We start from the raw sequence: 18,119 nt of genomic DNA on the forward strand, positions 1-18,119 counted from the left end.
GCAAGTGTGCGAACGCTTGTGCGGCCCAGCAGGACGAAAAAGTTTCTTGCAGTTTCTGAGTAAGTCTGAACTTACTCAGCCCTTGTGATCACTTCAGCCTGTCCGGTCCCGGAATTGACGTCAGACACCCGCCCTGCAAATGCTTGGACACGCCTGCCTTTTTCCTATCACTCCCAGAAAACGGTCAGTTGACACCCATAAACGCCCTTTCCCTGTCAAACTCCTTGCGATCGGTTGTGCGAATGGATTCGTTGCTAGAAGCCTTGCACAGCAACTATGCTGTTTGTGCCCGTACGACATGCGTGCGCATTGTGGTGCATATGCACGTGCAGTAGTAACCTGATCGCAGCGTGCGATTAACTCGGAATGACCCCCAATCTTCCCAGTGACATATTCGGGAAGATGGAGCAGCACTGTGCAAGCAGACTTTGGCACAGAAACTTTGCTCTCTAGTGCACATGCACCATCTTCCCGAATATCACTGGGAAGATGGTGCAGCCGAGGAGGAGGATCCAACCTGCCGGAGTCAGGTAAGAAACTAATACCTCCCCCCCCCCCTGCCGAAAATCTGCTCCTGGCTGAGAGGCAAATGGCTATCCCCCGACTTTGTGGGGCCGCACTTAAGATTTTATATGTATTATTATTTTTCTTCTGTTAGGGTAATTGTGGCCACCCCCCGATTATGCCACACCTCTACTCTCAGAAGCTGCCAAAGTCTTTACAATTGTTCACGAATCTGCAGCTGCAGGCTCAGAGATTACCCTAAAATGGTTGCGACACCCCTGCGTTTTTGTAGCCATCCCCCATTACCTCCCACAAATGGTCACTACTTGTTACTCACTTTGCGAATAATCCTCTATGTTTCCGCTGTCGCTAAGCAGTGCTCCACTTACAACTGCATCTTACACAGACTCCAATTTGTAAGTGATCAGATGATATACATATTTCTTATACATATGCACAGTATGGCATAAACCTCAGATTGCAGCAACAATAAAAATAAGAACATCTTATACTTACATTTGTCTGTGGTATTTAAAACCAGCTTGTTTCAAGGTCCTTGTAGTAAGCAGAGACATATAAATGATTTAATACTAAGATTCATACTCTCTTGCAATTCTTCAATAATGAATTCAAGTTTAAACATATGTAATTAACCCTTCCATTCCCTCCTTGTGTGCAAACATAGCATAATAACTAATTACATATTATAATTTCAGTTTCATTTAACTCTTTCTGCACAATGACATCTTGGTTGCTCATCTCTCAGCAATAAGATGTCGCTCGCTGGCTAGTTTTAGCAGCCGTGCAAACGCTATGCCGCCGCATACTGGGGAGAGTATTTTAGCTTAGCAGAAGTGCAAACACATGTGCAGCCGAGCTCTACAAAAACAGTTTGTGCAGTTTCAGAGTAGCTTTGAACCTACTCAGCGCTTGCGATCACTTCAGCCTATTCGTGTCCGGATCTGATGTCATACACATGCCCAGCGAACGCCTGCGTTTTTTTCAGACACGCCTGAGTTTTTACAAACACTCCCTGAAAACGGTCAGTTGACACCCAGTAACGCCCCCTTTCTGTCAATCTTCTTGCGGCCACCAGTGCCAAGGAAAACTTTGCTAGAACCTGAGCACAACCACAAAGAGCTTTGTACCCGTACGTCATGCGTGCACATTGCGGCGCATACGCATGCGCAGAAATGCCGGTTTTTCACCTGATCGCTGCGCTGCGAAAATCGGCAGCGAACTATCAACTCGGAATGACCCCCATGATGCTATAATTGACTAAATAATCTACACTTAGGTTTATGCAAATGTATGAAAAATATTAAGACTGACCAAGCTTATGTCTGGATGATATTACATGTACTACCCTTCCACAGAGACCTCAAACTCACTAGATTTAGTGCTGTATTAAAATATATATTTTTTAATGTTTGGAATCATCAAGACTTGAGAAGAAAAACTATTACCATAAGTCATGTGTATACTAGAATAATGTATAATGTAAAGCAGCATGTGGTACATAATAATGAAGTAACTTATTAGCATCCTGGCTGTGGTCAGTATCCCCCCAATAGACCTCTGGTGACAATCTGTCAGTCAAAGGGTCTAGAAATGATGATGGGACAATAGGCAGAAGTCACTCATCTCAGTGTGTGTGTGTGTGTGTGTGTGTGTGTGTGTGTGTGTGTGTGTACTATATTTATATAGTGTGTACTTATTTGTAAAATTTCTGTGAATAAAATAAGTCTAATCACTAGGAACTCGCATCATTATTATTCATTCATTTAGTGTTCTGTAGGACAACGTGTGTTAACAGGAATTTGCAGCTCATAAAGTAAATGATTGAGGTCATATCTCTGAGATCAAGTGAGATTTATAGGGACTCACTCATGAGTCCTCAATGACTTATAATGCTATAATGAATATTATGTGTTACTAGTATGTGTTACATGGTCTGTAATGCAGCGTATGATCCCCAGACTGATGTACAAGTTACACAGTGTGCGTGGAGTCTCCTCCTTATTCTGCTGATTTTTGTCCTGAATGTAAATGTGACATTTTTGAGATGGAAATGAATGCAGCATTTAGCGCTGGGGAGGAGGCATGGCAGCGGGGTAATAAGACTATTCATTATAGACAGTGTTTCACATGAGAATCCCCCCCGCTACATCAGAGGAGACGGAGCTGCTGCTGCTGCTGCTGCTGGAGACGCGTTCAGCACCCGGACAGCTCCCCTAAGAAACAGTCACTGCCACAGCCAACAGCGTGCATAGGGACAGAGGGGAACCTGCGACCTGCACACTGCCGCACGAATATACAGGAGACACAGAACTGAGAACCCCTTTCCAGCACAGAGACCCCACACCACCATACAGACCCCACATCATAAAGACTCCACAGCACAGAGACCCCACACCACCATACAGACCCCACATCATAAAGACTCCACAGCACAGAGACCCCACACCACCATACAGACCCCACATCACAAAGACTCCCCAGCACAGAGATCCCACACCACCATACAGACCCCACATCACAAAGACTCCACAGCACAGAGACCCCACACCACCATACAGACCCCACATCACAAAGACTCCCCAGCACAGAGACCCCACACCACCATACAGACCCCACATCACAAAGACTCCACAGCACAGAGATCCCAGACCACCATACAGACCCCACATCACAAAGACTCCCCAGCACAGAGATCCCACACCACCATACAGACCCCACATCACAAAGACTCCCCAGCACAGAGATCCCACACCACCATACAGACCCCACATCATAAAGACTCCACAGCACAGAGACCCCACACCACCATACAGACCCCACATCACAAAGACTCCCCAGCACAGAGATCCCACACCACCATACAGACCCCACATCATAAAGACTCCACAGCACAGAGACCCCACACCACCATACAGACCCCACATCACAAAGACTCCCCAGCACAGAGATCCCACACCACCATACAGACCCCACATCATAAAGACTCCACAGCACAGAGACCCCACACCACCATACAGACCCCACATCACAACGACTCCACAGCACAGAGACCCCACACCACACATACCCCATATCACAGACTCCCCAGCACAGAGACCCCACACCACACATACCCCATATCACTGACTCCCCACCACAGAGACACCTCACCACACATACCCCATATCACAGACTCCCCAGCGCAGAGACCCCACACCACACATACCCCATATCACTGACTCCCCACCACAGAGACACCACACCACACATACCCCATATCACAGACTCCCCAGCGCAGAGACCCCACACCACACATACCCCATATCACTGACTCTCCAGCGCAGATATCCCACACCACACATACCCCATATCACAAAGACTCCCCAGCACAAAGACCCCACACCACCATACAGACCCCACATCATAAAGACTCCACAGCACAGAGACCCCACACCACACATACCCCATATCACAGACTCCCCAGCACAGAGACCTTACACCACACATACCCCATATCACAGACTCCCCAGCACAGAAACCCCACATCACAGACTCCCCAGCACAGAGACACCACACATACCCCATATCACTGACTCCCCAGCACAGAGACCCCACACCACACATACCCCATATCACAGACTCCCCAGCACAGAGAACCCACACCACACATACCCCATATCACTGACACCCCAGCACAGAGACTCCACACCACACATACCCCATATCACTGACTCCCCAGCACAGAGACCCCACACCACACATACCCCATATCACTGACACCCCAGCACAGAGACTCCACACCACACATACCCCATATCACTGACTCCCCAGCACAGAGACCCCACACCACACATACCCCATATCACTGACTCCCCAGCACAGAGACCCCACACCACACATACCCCATATCACTGACTCCCCAGCACAGAGACCCCACACCACACATACCCCATATCACAGACTCCCCAGCATAGAGACCCCACACCACACATACCCCATATCACTGACTCCCCAGCACAGAGACCCCACACCACACATACCCCATATCACAGACTCCCCAGCACAGAGACACCACACATACCCCATATCACTGACTCCCCAGCACAGAAACAACCACGTCACAGACTCCCCAGCACAGAGACACCACACCACACATACCCCATATCACTGACTCCCCAGCACAGAGACCCCACACCACACATACCCCATATCACTGACTCCCCAGCACAGAGATCCCACACCACACATACCCCACATCACAAAGACTCCCCAGCACAGAGACCCCACGCCACACATACCCCATATCACAAAGACTCCCCAGCACAGAGACCCCACACCACACATACCCCATATCACAGACTCCCCAGCACAGAGACCCCACACCACCATACAGACCCCACATCACAAAGACTCCCCAGCACAGAGATCCCACACCACCATACAGACCCCACATCACAATGACTCCCCAGCACATAGATTCCACACCATTATACAGACCACACGACCCCACATCACAAAGATTCCCCAGCACAGCGATCCCACATTACCATATAGACCCCAAATCAAAGACTCCCCAGCACAGAGATCCCACACCACAGGGACCTATAACAGATAGACCCTACACCACAGAGACCCCCACACCACACATACCCCATATTACAAAGACTCCTCAGCACAGAGACCCCACACCACACATACCCAACATCACAAAGACTCCCCAGCACAGAGACCCCACACCACATATACCCCATATCACAGAGGACTCCCCAGCACACAGACTCCACACCATACAGACCACACATCACAAAGACTCCCCAGCACAGAGACCCCACACCACCATACACCATATCACTGACTCCCCAGCACAGAGACCCCACACCACACATACCCCATATCACAGAGGACTCCCCAGCACAGAGACCCCACACCACATATACCCCATATCACAGAGGACTCCCCAGCACAGAGACTCCACACCATACAGACCACACATCACAAAGACTCCCTAGCACAGAGACCCCACACCACACATACCCCATATCACAGACTCCCCAGCACAGAGACCCCACACCACACATACCCCATATCACAGACTCCCCAGCACAGAGACCTCACACCACAGGGACCCAAAACACGTAGACCCTACACCACAGAGACTCCCCAGCCCATAAGACTGCACACAACAGGGACCTTACTGTACATAGAGACCTCGCTATACAGACCCCATAACACACAGACCATATTCTGTAACATACTGTATAACCCACCCCACAGTGACTCCACAACACACAGACCCTAAACTACAGAGATCCCACACTAGACACCACAGCTCCTACAGCACTGAAACTCCACACCAGTGACCCCACACCATAGAGAGCCCACACCACAGAGAGACACAGTACACAGAAACCTCAATAACAGACCCCACAACACACTTACAGACCCTCACCAGCACATTTTCACAGAAGAGAGCACAGAGACCCCCACCCAGTACATATGCACAGGACACATCAGAGACCCCCACACAGCATATACACACAGAGAGAGCGTAGAAACTCCCACCCAGCACTTATATACAGGAGACAAGAAACCTCTACCAAGCACACATACACAGGAGAGCTCAGAAACCCCCACCCAGCACATATACACAAGAGAGAGATCAGAAAACCCCCACCCAGCACATATACACAAGAGAGAGATCAGAAAACCCCACCTAGCACATATACACAGGACACAGCACATAGACCCTCATCCCAGCACATATATACAGGACACAGCACATAGACCCCCCCCCAATCAACACATTTACAGTCACAGGAGACAACTCAGAGACACCTACTCAGCACATATACACAGGACAAGACACATAGATAGAACCCCAGCACATACTGTATACACAGGAGCACACAGAGATTACACAGGACCCAGGTTAGAGACTACACAGCACATTTACACTGGAGACAGCTCAGAGTCCCCCCACCAAAAACATATACACAGGAGACAGCAGTCAGTAGTGCTGAGACAGTGACTCGGGGATAGTCGCAACTTGCTACTATGCATTGCATAGACTGAATTCGGGGGCTGCACTGGATGAACTGCACTTGGGGGGCTGCCTGCACTGGATGAACTGAACTCGGGGGTAGCACTGGTGGAACTGCACTTTGGGGGCTGCACTGGATGAATTGCATTTGGGGGGATGCACTGGATGAACTGAACTCGGGGGGATGCACTGGATGAACTGAACTCGGGGACTGGACGAACTGCATTTGGGGGAGCACTGGATGAACTGAACTCGGGGGTAGCACTGGATGAACTGCACTTGGGGGGCTGCACTGGATGAACTGCAGTTGGGGGGCTGCCTGCACTGGATGAACTGTACTCGGGGGTAGCACTGGATGAACTGCACTTTGGGGGCTGCACTGGATGAATTGCATTTGGGGGGATGCACTGGATGAACTGAACTCGGGGGGATGCACTGGATGAACTGAACTCGTGGACTGGACGAACTGCATTTGGGGGAGCACTGGATGAACTGAACTCGGGGGTAGCACTGGATGAACTGCACTTGGAGGGCTGCACTGGATGAACTGCACTTGGGGGAGCACTGGATGAACTGAACTCGGGGAAGCACTGGATGAACTGAACTCGGGGAAGCACTGGATGAACTGCACTTGGGGGGCTGCATTGGATGAACTGCACTTGGGGGAGCACTGGATGAACTGAACTCGGGGAAGCACTGGATGAACTGCACTTGGGGGAGCACTGGATGAACTGCACTTGGGGGAGCACTGGATGAACTGAACTCGGGGGAGCACTGGATGAACTGCACTTGGGGGAGCACTGGATGGACCGAAATTGAGGGTCTGTATTGAAGTGGTTGGTGCCGTTGCTTAGATGGGGAGCTCTGGCGTCGCATCCCAGGATGGGTTGAAGTCTAGCCAGTGACTGATCGGGTCCAGCATCTCTTCCAGTAGTTTCAGCGGGCACATGGAGCACGGCTTCAGTTACAAATAAGCGGAGCTCCATGCCATCATCCGCAGGAAGGAGCGGGTGCTGGGTCCAGGAGGCGCGCTGCGCCTCATCCTCTCCAAAGTTTGCCTCCAGCTTTGGCGCAACATGATCCTATGTAACATCAGCGCCATCACAGATTGGGGATTCTTCCTGTCCCAGCTCCTGCCCAAAGTTAACAAAACCCTCCGCCTGGTGCACCAGGGCATCAACACGGTGGAGGCAACGACCAACTCGGTGGTGAGTGCCCTCCAGGAGCCGGAGAGCCCCAGCTACCTGCCCCACACCGAGCCCATGACCGACAGCGACTTCACCACCGGGCTGGAGCGGCTTTTCCACTACACTTACTCCCAGTCCTCTGAGGACCAGCAGCTCTATAAGGACTACAACAAGCCGCCCCCCAAGGAGCCGGTGCCCCTGCCCAAGGCCGTGCTCTACCTGCTGATGGCAGCCCTGGTCATGGTGGCCGTGGTGTATGCCATCGTCGGGCACCTCATCAAGGATCTTATTCATGACTTCATAGGTAAGTGCTCAAGCCATGCTTGAGAGCAGGGGGGTTGGGGGGGGGGGGGGGGGGGGTTGGCATCATACAGTAGGTGCCAACTCTGTGGGTGGCACTGTATGTTTATGCATAGCAATTTTTAGTTATATGGTGGAGACAATGGGAGCACCCCCAATTATTTAAAAATAAGTTGTCACCTGTTATTGGCATTCGCAGAGAGATAACTAATCTTGCGTGGCTGGGGGTAGGGGTAATAGACCCGGGGGGGAAGTGGCAAACGCAGGATTTCTAGAGGGGGGGTTTCCAAATGCAATCCATAATCTCCCACTCTGCGGAGCAAGTGCAGGAGTCTGGGGGAGCGGTAGAAGAACATAGTAATGACCCTGAACATTGGTACTTTTTATACGTTTGATACTGTATGGAATACAGTATTAATATTTAACACTATAGATTGTCTATAGTATAAGCTGTATCAAACATTTAAACAATATAAATAAGATAAGTGGTCAGGAAAAGGTTAAACATACCATACTAAATAGATAAACAAACAAACAAACAAACAAACAAACAAACAAACATAATAGAACCAGTAGTAGACAGAAGTGCACTTTCTAAGCACACATTCTCCCACCTCATGGAAAGGCTCCTGTCTCTTCTTCCTGGAAGCTACCTTCATATTATATACCATTGCAATTGTTATAATTTGAGCCACTTGCCAAGAGGAGGGGAGTTTCCAGGCAACCAGAAACCCCCCTGCGTTTGCCTATGGTTCTTATTGTCTTCTCTGAACTTTATAGACCCTCCTGACTTAGATCCCATACTCATATAGGGTCCTGAAGTGAATGGTCTGCCAGGTTTGGAATATTTATGTAGGTATCAGTAAGGGTAGGTTACCGTAGGTATAATGATGGGAGCAACAGCAAGAAGTGGTCTCCGGAATTATAGCACTGCTTTGTACATCACAGATTGAAATGTTAATATAATTTAGTGAGTATCAGATCTGACAACTAATGGTGCCCATACACTTGTGAGATAATCGGTGCTATCCTTCGATTTCAACCTCATCTGTGAGAGAAATCGAAGGATTGTATGCACATTTTAGGTACCTTGAGACGCGATGCGCGGGCACGCCGCTCGAATGTCGCGTCTCAAGATAGTATGTGCTGCACTTAATATTTCTCGATTCGCAGTGCGATCGTATGTGGTTTTAAAACCACATGGGATATATCGCACTGCGATGTGCAAAGGGGACCCGTCGGGAGCTGCCAGAGGCCGCTCCCACTTAGTGGTGACGTGCCGATCACGTGATTACCATGTGATCTATCACATGATAGCATGGTAAGCACTTTGGCAGTTCAGGTGTGATTTTATCGCACCTGAACTGCCGGAGCGATGCCCCGCGACGCAATCGCGGGGCATTGTACACGTGTATGGGTACCATAAGGGTACATACACACTATTCAATATAATTCACGATCCGATCGATATTGTTTGGTCCTGAATAATATTGCATAATGTGTACACATGATCCGACATACGATACGCGCTCCCACGGCTCGCATGCGTCGTCATACGTCGGACTGCATGCAGTCTTAATGAGGTGATATAGGCCCTCATTCCGAGTTGTTCGCCCGTTGCCGATTTTCTCTATATTGCGATTAGTCGCTTACTGCGCATGCGCAATGTTTACAGAGCGCATGCGCTTAGTTATTTTTCTCAAAAGTTAGGTATTTTACTCACGGCTTTACGAGGATTTTTCTTCGTTCTGGTGATCGGAGTGTGATTGACAGGAAGTGGGTGTTTCTGGGCGGAAACTGGCCGTTTTATGGGTGTGTGTGAAAAAACGCTGCAGTTTCTGGGAAAAACGCGGCAGTGGCTGGAGAAACGGGGGAGTGCCTGGGCGAACGCTGGGCGTGTATGAGACGTCAAACCAGGAACGAAACTGACTGAACTGATCGCAGTGGCAGAGTAAGTCTCGAGCTACTCAGAAACTGCTTAGAAATTTCTATTCGCAATTTTGCGAATCTTTCGTTCGCAATTCTGCTAAGCTAAGATACACTCCCAGAGGGCGGCGGCTTAGCGTGTGCAAAGCTGCTAAAAGCAGCTAGCGAGCGAACAACTCTGAGTGAGGGCCATTGTGTGGTTTTTAACTCCAGTGATGACTTTGCTTCTAGACTTCGTTTGATATCATTTATAGTGTGTACACACAATCCGATCCGATATGATATCATATACGATATCATACAATATCGTATCATATGTAATCGCATAAAGTGTACATAGCATAAGGTGGTACACATCAGGCCAATACCGGCACGATATGCCGTATTGGAATGACAAATCATGCATATCGTCTGATGTGTACGCTAAATTGCACGCTTCCGCGGTTCGCACGTGACATCTTTCCACCGGCCATGTTGCACAGCCAACCAGACGATATCACATGCGGCGTCATGCATATTAATGAAGGACAGAACAGTGATTGTTCCATCATTCATTAAATCTTTCTAGTGTGTACCGGCAATCTGGCATAGTCCGGGGCCTGATTTCTGGTTGTTCTGATAGGTAGCCGTAATGATTCAATTTATGATCCAACCAACTTTGAGATTTTCAGTGTATAAAAAATCTTGAGAACATCACATATCGAGTGCACACACTACTGATTACTGATTTGATGTTTAAATCCAAATGATTATCTGACCTAAGGGGCAGATTTCTTAACCTTTTTTTTTTCAATATTAAAATAATGTGAAAAAGGGTGTTTTCACACCCTGTTCACATTATTTAGTATCACCTGTGTGTATTAAAGGGCTTTTGGAGCAGTTTTCATGAAAAACTGCTCCAAACCTTTTAATTTTTTTTTTTTTTTTAGTAACCAAGATGGCATTTCCCATACTTATAATGGGAAGTGCGATCTGACCAGATTTACTAAAAAAAAATAATAATAATAATTACCGCAGTGTGCTCTGTGTTAATTATGCCAGCTTCAGGCATAATCACATCAAATCCAATCTTCTGATTCAACTGCTTTTGAATGGATAATGAGCTTGGGTCATACTTGTTACCTGACCCTCTCCATGAGGGAGAAAATGCTCTGTTCCTGGACTTTCCTGGTAATGTATGATTGCCATCACCTGTGGTGAGCTAGTTAATTGATAAGAAAGGTGTTTCACCACAGGTGATGGCAATCATACATTACCAGGAAAGCCCAGGAACAAAGCATTTTCTCCCTCATGGAGAGGGTCAGGTAGGCAAGTATGGCTTGGGTCCTGCATACACACACTGAGGTACTCGTACAGAGCAGCCGAAAACTAGCTGATCAGCCCGATTATTGTATAGTGTATATCAAGCCATTGCTAGCCGCTTTTATGTAGCCATATTTAAAAGTTGGTGATCCTAATTCTGTAGGATACAACAAGTATATTTCTCAGATTGTGTCAGGGATATACCGGGAGTGTTATCACATCACAGCCCTTATTATTACGTTGTAGCTTCTGGGGCGCAGTGTGAGATCAGCAATTTTAAGGTAGTTCATGCTAGAATATAAATAGGGAAGTATCTAAAGCTTTCTATATGTGGATAATGTGCCAAAGTTTGGTGGCTAATATTAACATGTGCCACGGGTCAATCGGTACAGTCCACAGAAGCTCCAGCAACCACCATAACAAGGGGTGATTGGGAGAGACCGGTGTCAGCATATTTGATGGTATATATTAACCTGCTCTGGGGAACCTTTCAGAGGACAGAAGAATCCACCTGAAATGGGGAAGCAGTCGGGAACCCGGCAGTCAGAATACCGATGCCGGAATCCTGACACTACTCTGAATGCCAACACCAGCATTCAGAAAGGGGGCAACATCCCGGCGCTGGAATACCGGCAACCGGGATTCCGAACGAGGAGGCACCACAGCGCTGCACAGGTAAGCCGTGTGGGGGGCGGTTAGGTTTACGCTGCTTCCCGGGGGGTTAGGGTTAGGCACACCCCTCGGAGGGTTAGGGTTAGGCTACGGGGCGGGAGGGTTAGGTTTAGGCAGCGGGGATGGGGGGTTAGGTTTAGGCACCTCCGGGGGGTGGTTAGGGTTAGGCACAAAGGGAGGGGGTTAGGCTGCGGGCGGGGAGGATTAGGGTTAGGGGGGTGGGGATAGAACACCCTTAACTCACCCTTGTCGGTCTTTTAAACTCTGGGATCCCATCATCGGTATTTCGCATGCCAGGATACCAGATGCCGGGATCTCATACTGATCCCCCTGAAGTGTGACCTTCACAAGAACTGTGCAACATTTTGTGTCATTGTCAGATGTTGTCTCAGAGTTCCAGGTTTACAAAAGAGGGTTAGTAATTGGATTTAATATTCTCTTGTATTAATGTATTTGTATCGGTGGCTGTAGTGCTCAATAACCTTTCATATTCGTAAATAGAAGGTAAGAGTCACCTATTTCTCCATCTCCCTAAACTGTTTATTTAGAAAATTGTCTATGAAGGAAAGAAATACACAAATGACTTCTCAGAATTTATACCCTGATAGAAAACAGTTATTCTCAGTTTAACTTAAATATAACAAAGTATTATGTGGCCAATTCATTAATGCATGGAAATAAGAACATAAATAAGTAGTTGTATAAGTAAATTTACTGTATGCAGGTGGGGTCCTATGTCTTTATATAGTGTATTAGAATTGTATTATATTCATGCCCAGGAGGTCAGGTTGTTTTGGGGGTGTACTGTCCTATGTCTGTATAGGGTGTAGTATGATTGTATTATGTTTATGCCCATTGGTCTGATCATGTTGGTAGTGTAGTGTCCTATGCAGTGGCGGATTTTACCTATGGGCTGCAGGACTGCAGCCCCCTTTTCCCGCATAAAATCCGCCACCTCAGCTCAGTGTCAGTGAGCCAGATGCAGTCCGTGACTTCACTGCCTTCACTGTAATTGGTAGTGACTTCCATGTGGAAGTTCTACCTGTCAGTCACAGACACTACAGAGAACCCCAGGGGGAGGTGTTTTCTCCCTCTGGGACTGCCAGACCGGGCTGCGATTAGCAGAGAGCGTGCTTTCAGTAGGAATCCACTCCCCGTCTTTCATGCAGCGCAATCCGGCTTTTATGGGTGACAGCTGATGAGGTCCATAGAAGCCGGTGTTTCGTCATGCGCAGTCCGGCCACCGATTGTACACATGCGCTCAGGGCCGGATTAACAATGGGGCGGATGGAGCTGCAGCTCCAGGCCTCCCATTGAAAATAGGCCCACAGCGTTCCCTGCAGCGGCGCCAGTGTTGACAAGAATTTTTGTTTTCCTGTATACACCAGCCCAGCTAACTCACAGCCCAACCACCAGAAGTAACATCACCACTGACCTCTGCCGGCCGAGAGAAGCCCCTCCTGCGCCAGACCCCCTGGACCCTACCTAACAACCAGCTCAATCACCCATCAGACGCTCCGTTCCTTAAAGTCTGAAGCTCCGGCTGATTATTCCCGCATCAGGAGGAACGGAGGTGTGAGATTCAGGTGCTCTGCGTGGGGGAAGGGGGGGGGGGGGGAGGGGTCCGGGTCACTGGGTGCTCTGCGTGGGGGAAGGGGGGGGGTGTCCAGGTCACCGGGTGCTCAATGTTCCGCGGCCAGCTCCGAGTCCGAGTACCGTGGTGGGGAGATGGGTGCAGCTTCTGCTCTAAGCTGCTACAAGCGGCACGTGTGTTTATGCAGTGGAGAGGGGCTGCAGAACGGTGCTTTGTTTTCCCACGGGAGTAATGGGTATCCGGGTGTTAAGTATTCCCACGATTGGGGAGGGGGGCACTGTGTTCAGAGATCCTGCTACACGAGGGGCGTGCTCTGTGATCCTGGGGGGGCCTGCTGCTGCTTATTTGGCTGGCAGGTGGCCAGCTCGGAGTAGGTCCATTGTGGGAAGATGGGTGCTGCTTCTGCTCAGCTGCTACAAGCATGATTGCTTGTGGACTAGGGGCAGCCCCATGGTGCTGGCAGATACTGCATTATTACTGATTAACTGCCCAGTTTAGGATCTGGGCAGTCAGAATGTCAACACCACAATCCCAACATTATTTGGAATACCGACAATGGCATCCCAAATAGGGGCACCAACCCAGCACCGGAAACCGAACAGCCAAGATGCCGAATGAATATCCATGTAGGACAGGTAAGCCGCGTGGAGAGGAGGTTAGGTGTAGGCCGCGGGGGAAGTGTTAGGCTGCACACCAGGATGTGGGGGGGGGGGGAGGGGTTAGGATTAGGCACCCTCTGGGGAGGGTTAGAGTGAAGGTGTGTACACACGGTGAGAGTTTTTCTTACGATTTTGACTATATAGTCAAAATCGTAAGAAAAGTTAGTGCAGATCGCAAGGTGAAAGTCACCTTGCGATCCCGATTCGATGCCGATGCGCGGTCTCGTGCGGTCGGCATCGCAAGAATAGATAGACTGTGCAGGCAAGTCAATTTTGACTATCTCTATAGAAGAGATAGTCAAAATTGCCACTTAGCCAAAATCACACATAGTCAGTATAGCAAGCACAGTCATTATATGCTTGCGATGCCGACCTAGCCCCTGTCGCATAGTGAGAATCGGGCATAGCCCGAATCTCACCGTGTGTATGGGCCATTAGGCTACCAGGTAGGGGCGGGTGGGTTAGGTTTAGGCTGTGGGGGAAGGTCTTCCCCTGTCGGGATTCCAATCATCGGGATGCCACGGTCGGTATTCTGACAGCCGGCATCCCAACCCGTTAGTTTGTATTGACGCTTCAGTGTTGGAATCATACCTGGCTTTAAAGTAACCAGTATTTTTTATTTATTTATTTTATTAAGACAGGAGCTTGAAATACAATGGTGTCGCAGCATATTAAAGAGCCATTTAAATTAAAATAATATGTATCTATATATTATGGGACCCGGAAAAAGTGTAGCAGGATTTGTGCAGGGTATGAGATGTGAGTAGGTAACATAGGGGGTCATTCCGAGTTGATCGCTCACTAGCTACCTTTTGTAGCCGTGCAAACGCATAGTCACCACCCACAGGGGAGTGTATTTTAGCTGTGCAAGTGTGCGAACGCTTGTGCAGCCGAGCAGTACAAAAATAGTTTGTGCAGTTTCTGAGTAGGTCTGAACTTACTCAGCCGCTGCGATCACTTCAGCCTGACCGGTCCCGGAATTGACGTCAGATACCCGCCCTGCAAACGCTTGGACACGCGTGTGTTTTCACAACCACTCCCTGAAAATGGTCAGTTGTGACCTACAAATGCTCTCTTCCTGTCAATCTCCTTGCGATCGGCTGTGCGGATGGATTCTTCGTAAAACCCATTGCACAGCATCGATCCGCTTTGTGCCCGAGCAACGCGCCTACGAAAAACTGCAGCGTGCGATCAGTTCGGAAATGACCCCCATAGTGATGTAGTGTTGGGAGGCAGTTTGGGCAGGTACAGTGTGGTGATAATTCAGACCTGATCGCTGTTGTGCGAATTTGAAAGGTTGCCGATTATCGATAGACTGCGCATGCGTACGGATCGTAATGCGCAGGCGCGAGGTCAAACTGGGAAAGAAATCAGCGTCTTTTTTGATATCTAGGCATACACAGATTGATTGACATGAAGCAGACATTTGGGGGTGGTAAATTACCATTTTCATGGAGTGCCAGGATAAACGCAGGCGTTCCCAAGAGTTTTCAGGGAGGGTGACGTCAGCTCTGGACCCGATCAGCCTGATTTTTTCGTACTGTAGGAGTATGTCCTGGGCTACGCACAGACTGGAAAAATCATTCGATGGTGAGTGGGTTGTGAACGGATTTGCAGCTGACCAGCATTTGCAAAGCTTTTCGCACGGCATATACAGACTAGCACAGGGCGGTTTTTCACTCTGTCTGGGCGGCGACCATCTGATCGCAAAATACCCTGAGAATTGTTGTAACAGGATTCACAGGGACAGAGCTTTCTCGCAAGCTCTATCCCTGTATGCAATAATTGATACATCCCTGTGATGTATTCAATTATCCTGATACGATTTTGGTCAAATGTATCACACCCGCATCTCGGATGTGGATTGTATTAAATATGCCCCATAGTGTTGAGTTGGTCTATTTACTAAGCCTTGGGTGGAGATAAAGTACCAGATAAAGTACCAGTCAATCAGCTCCTGCCATGTCACAGGATGTGTTTGAAAAATGACAGTTAGGAGCTGATTGGCTGGTACTTTATCGCCGTCCACTTTACCTCCATCCAAGACATGGGGGTCCATTCATGAAGCAGTGAAAAGTGTGGAGAAGTGAGCCAGTGGAGAAGTTGCCCATGGCAACCAATCAGCTGCTCTGTATAATTTTATAGTATGCAAATTATAAATGTTACATCAATGCTGATTGGTTGCCATGGGCAACTTCTCCACTGGCTCACTTCTCCACACTTTTCACTGTTTCATGAATAGACCCCTTAGTAAATAGACCCCACCGTGAAGTGATGTAGTGTGGGGAGGATGTGCAGTGATGTACAGTAGTATGCCACCACACCCACCTGCCCACACAGGGAGAAATTCTCTGTGGCGCTAATCACACCCACTGTGCTGCAACAATAGGCCCTTCAAAAATTTCAGCTCCAGGCCATTGTGGACCTTAATCTGGCACTGCATGCGCTGGTACTGGTACCTACCAGAGACATTGAGCAGGTGCTGAGACCCGGCTGACAGGCTGGCTGACTTTCTCCTCTTCCCCTCCTCTTCGGGCAGGCATGGGTAACAGCAGCCCCCCTACCCCAGGCAGGTAGGAGATGCTGCTGGTCCTATGTCTGTATAGAGTGTAATAGAACTGTATTATGGCCATGTCCAGTGGTCAGGTCATGTAGAAGGTGAAAGGTTCTATGTCAGCAGAGGCGTCACCGGGTGCAGTGACAACCGGTGTGCGCTTGATGCAAAAGGGGCGTGACCGTGAAAATGGGGCATGGTCTAACAGATTTGTCACTCCGGAGGCGGGACCGCAGCAAAAGGGGGCGCGTGGGATCGTCACTCCGGGGGCGTGCGCTGGGCTGTACTGGGCTGCCCCCGGAGACTGTCTCCCAGCGCTGTCGACTTCTCTTCTATGACAGGAGCCGGGCGCTGTAGCAGACTTTCACACTGCAGCACCTGGCTCCTGTCACTGCGGAGGAGCCCACATTTTGGTGTCACCCCTACCAGGCGTCACACACGGGTGCGGGCCGCACCCCCCGCACCCATCTTGTGACGCCACTGTATGTCAGTACAGAGTGTAAAAAAATAATATTATAATAATGCCCAGGTAGGTCATGTTGGGAATTATAGGGTGGTATCTGGGTAATTGGTTTGCAGGGGGGTATCTAATTAGCCCCGATAAAGTGGTGTGAGCCGGGGCTAATTGTTTATACTGTACTTTTATATGCAGATACGTAATGGCACTCACTACTTGAAATAATATTAAAATAAAGAAATCAATAATAAAATGTAAAAATTAGCAATAGATATAATGTAGCACTCGCCAGCTTTTCTATTGGATTATTTCTTATCCTTTTAAAAAATAGCCATTCTGGGGATCCCATACCTACAAATGGACGTCTGATAGCCACAGAGGATGGTGACGGCTGCCAATGACAGCCTGGGAAAAAGGTTTGGAACTCTTTACCCATGCTGCTATAAACCTGAGCCCAGTAACAGCCAAGCAATAATCACATTGCACAGTTGTCAGCAGTCTGCTGACGGTTTAGGATACAACTAACTGTAAAATGCACTGTATAATTCTATAACGCGTATCACAGAACAGACAATGGGGGTCATTCCGAGTTGTTCGCTCTGTAAATTTCTTCGCATCGCAGCGATTTTCCGCTTAGTGCGCATGCGCAATGTCCGCACTGCGACTGCGCCAAGTAAATTTGCTATGCAGTTAGGAATTTTACTCACGGTTTTTTCTTCGTTCTGGTGATCGTAATGTGATTGACAGGAAGTGGGTGTTTCTGGGCGGAAACTGGCCGTTTTATGGGTGTGTGTGAAAAAACGCTACCGTTTCTGGGAAAAACGCGGGAGTGGCTGGAGAAACGGAGGAGTGTCTGTCTGGGCGAACGCTGGGTGTGTTTGTGACGTCAAACCAGGAACGACAAGCACTGAACTGATCGCAGAT

The 18,119-nt window shown here is 48.8% G+C and overlaps 1 protein-coding gene across 1 annotated transcript in view; it reads left to right on the forward strand.

Moving 5' to 3' along the window:
* Positions 1-2,706: 2,706 nt before the first annotated feature.
* The window catches only part of LOC134957529 (small integral membrane protein 44-like), a 43,518-nt gene continuing 28,105 nt past the window's right edge, over positions 2,707-18,119 (forward strand). Inside the window, exon 1 of the mRNA XM_063939506.1 lies at positions 2,707-8,035. Within this exon, the coding sequence (XP_063795576.1) occupies positions 7,621-8,035 (415 nt within the window). The 5' untranslated portion in view covers positions 2,707-7,620. The remainder of the gene's footprint in view (positions 8,036-18,119) is intronic.

This window comes from Pseudophryne corroboree, chromosome 9 (genome assembly GCF_028390025.1).
Source record: "Pseudophryne corroboree isolate aPseCor3 chromosome 9, aPseCor3.hap2, whole genome shotgun sequence".
In the NCBI taxonomy this organism is placed as follows: domain Eukaryota; kingdom Metazoa; phylum Chordata; class Amphibia; order Anura; family Myobatrachidae; genus Pseudophryne; species Pseudophryne corroboree.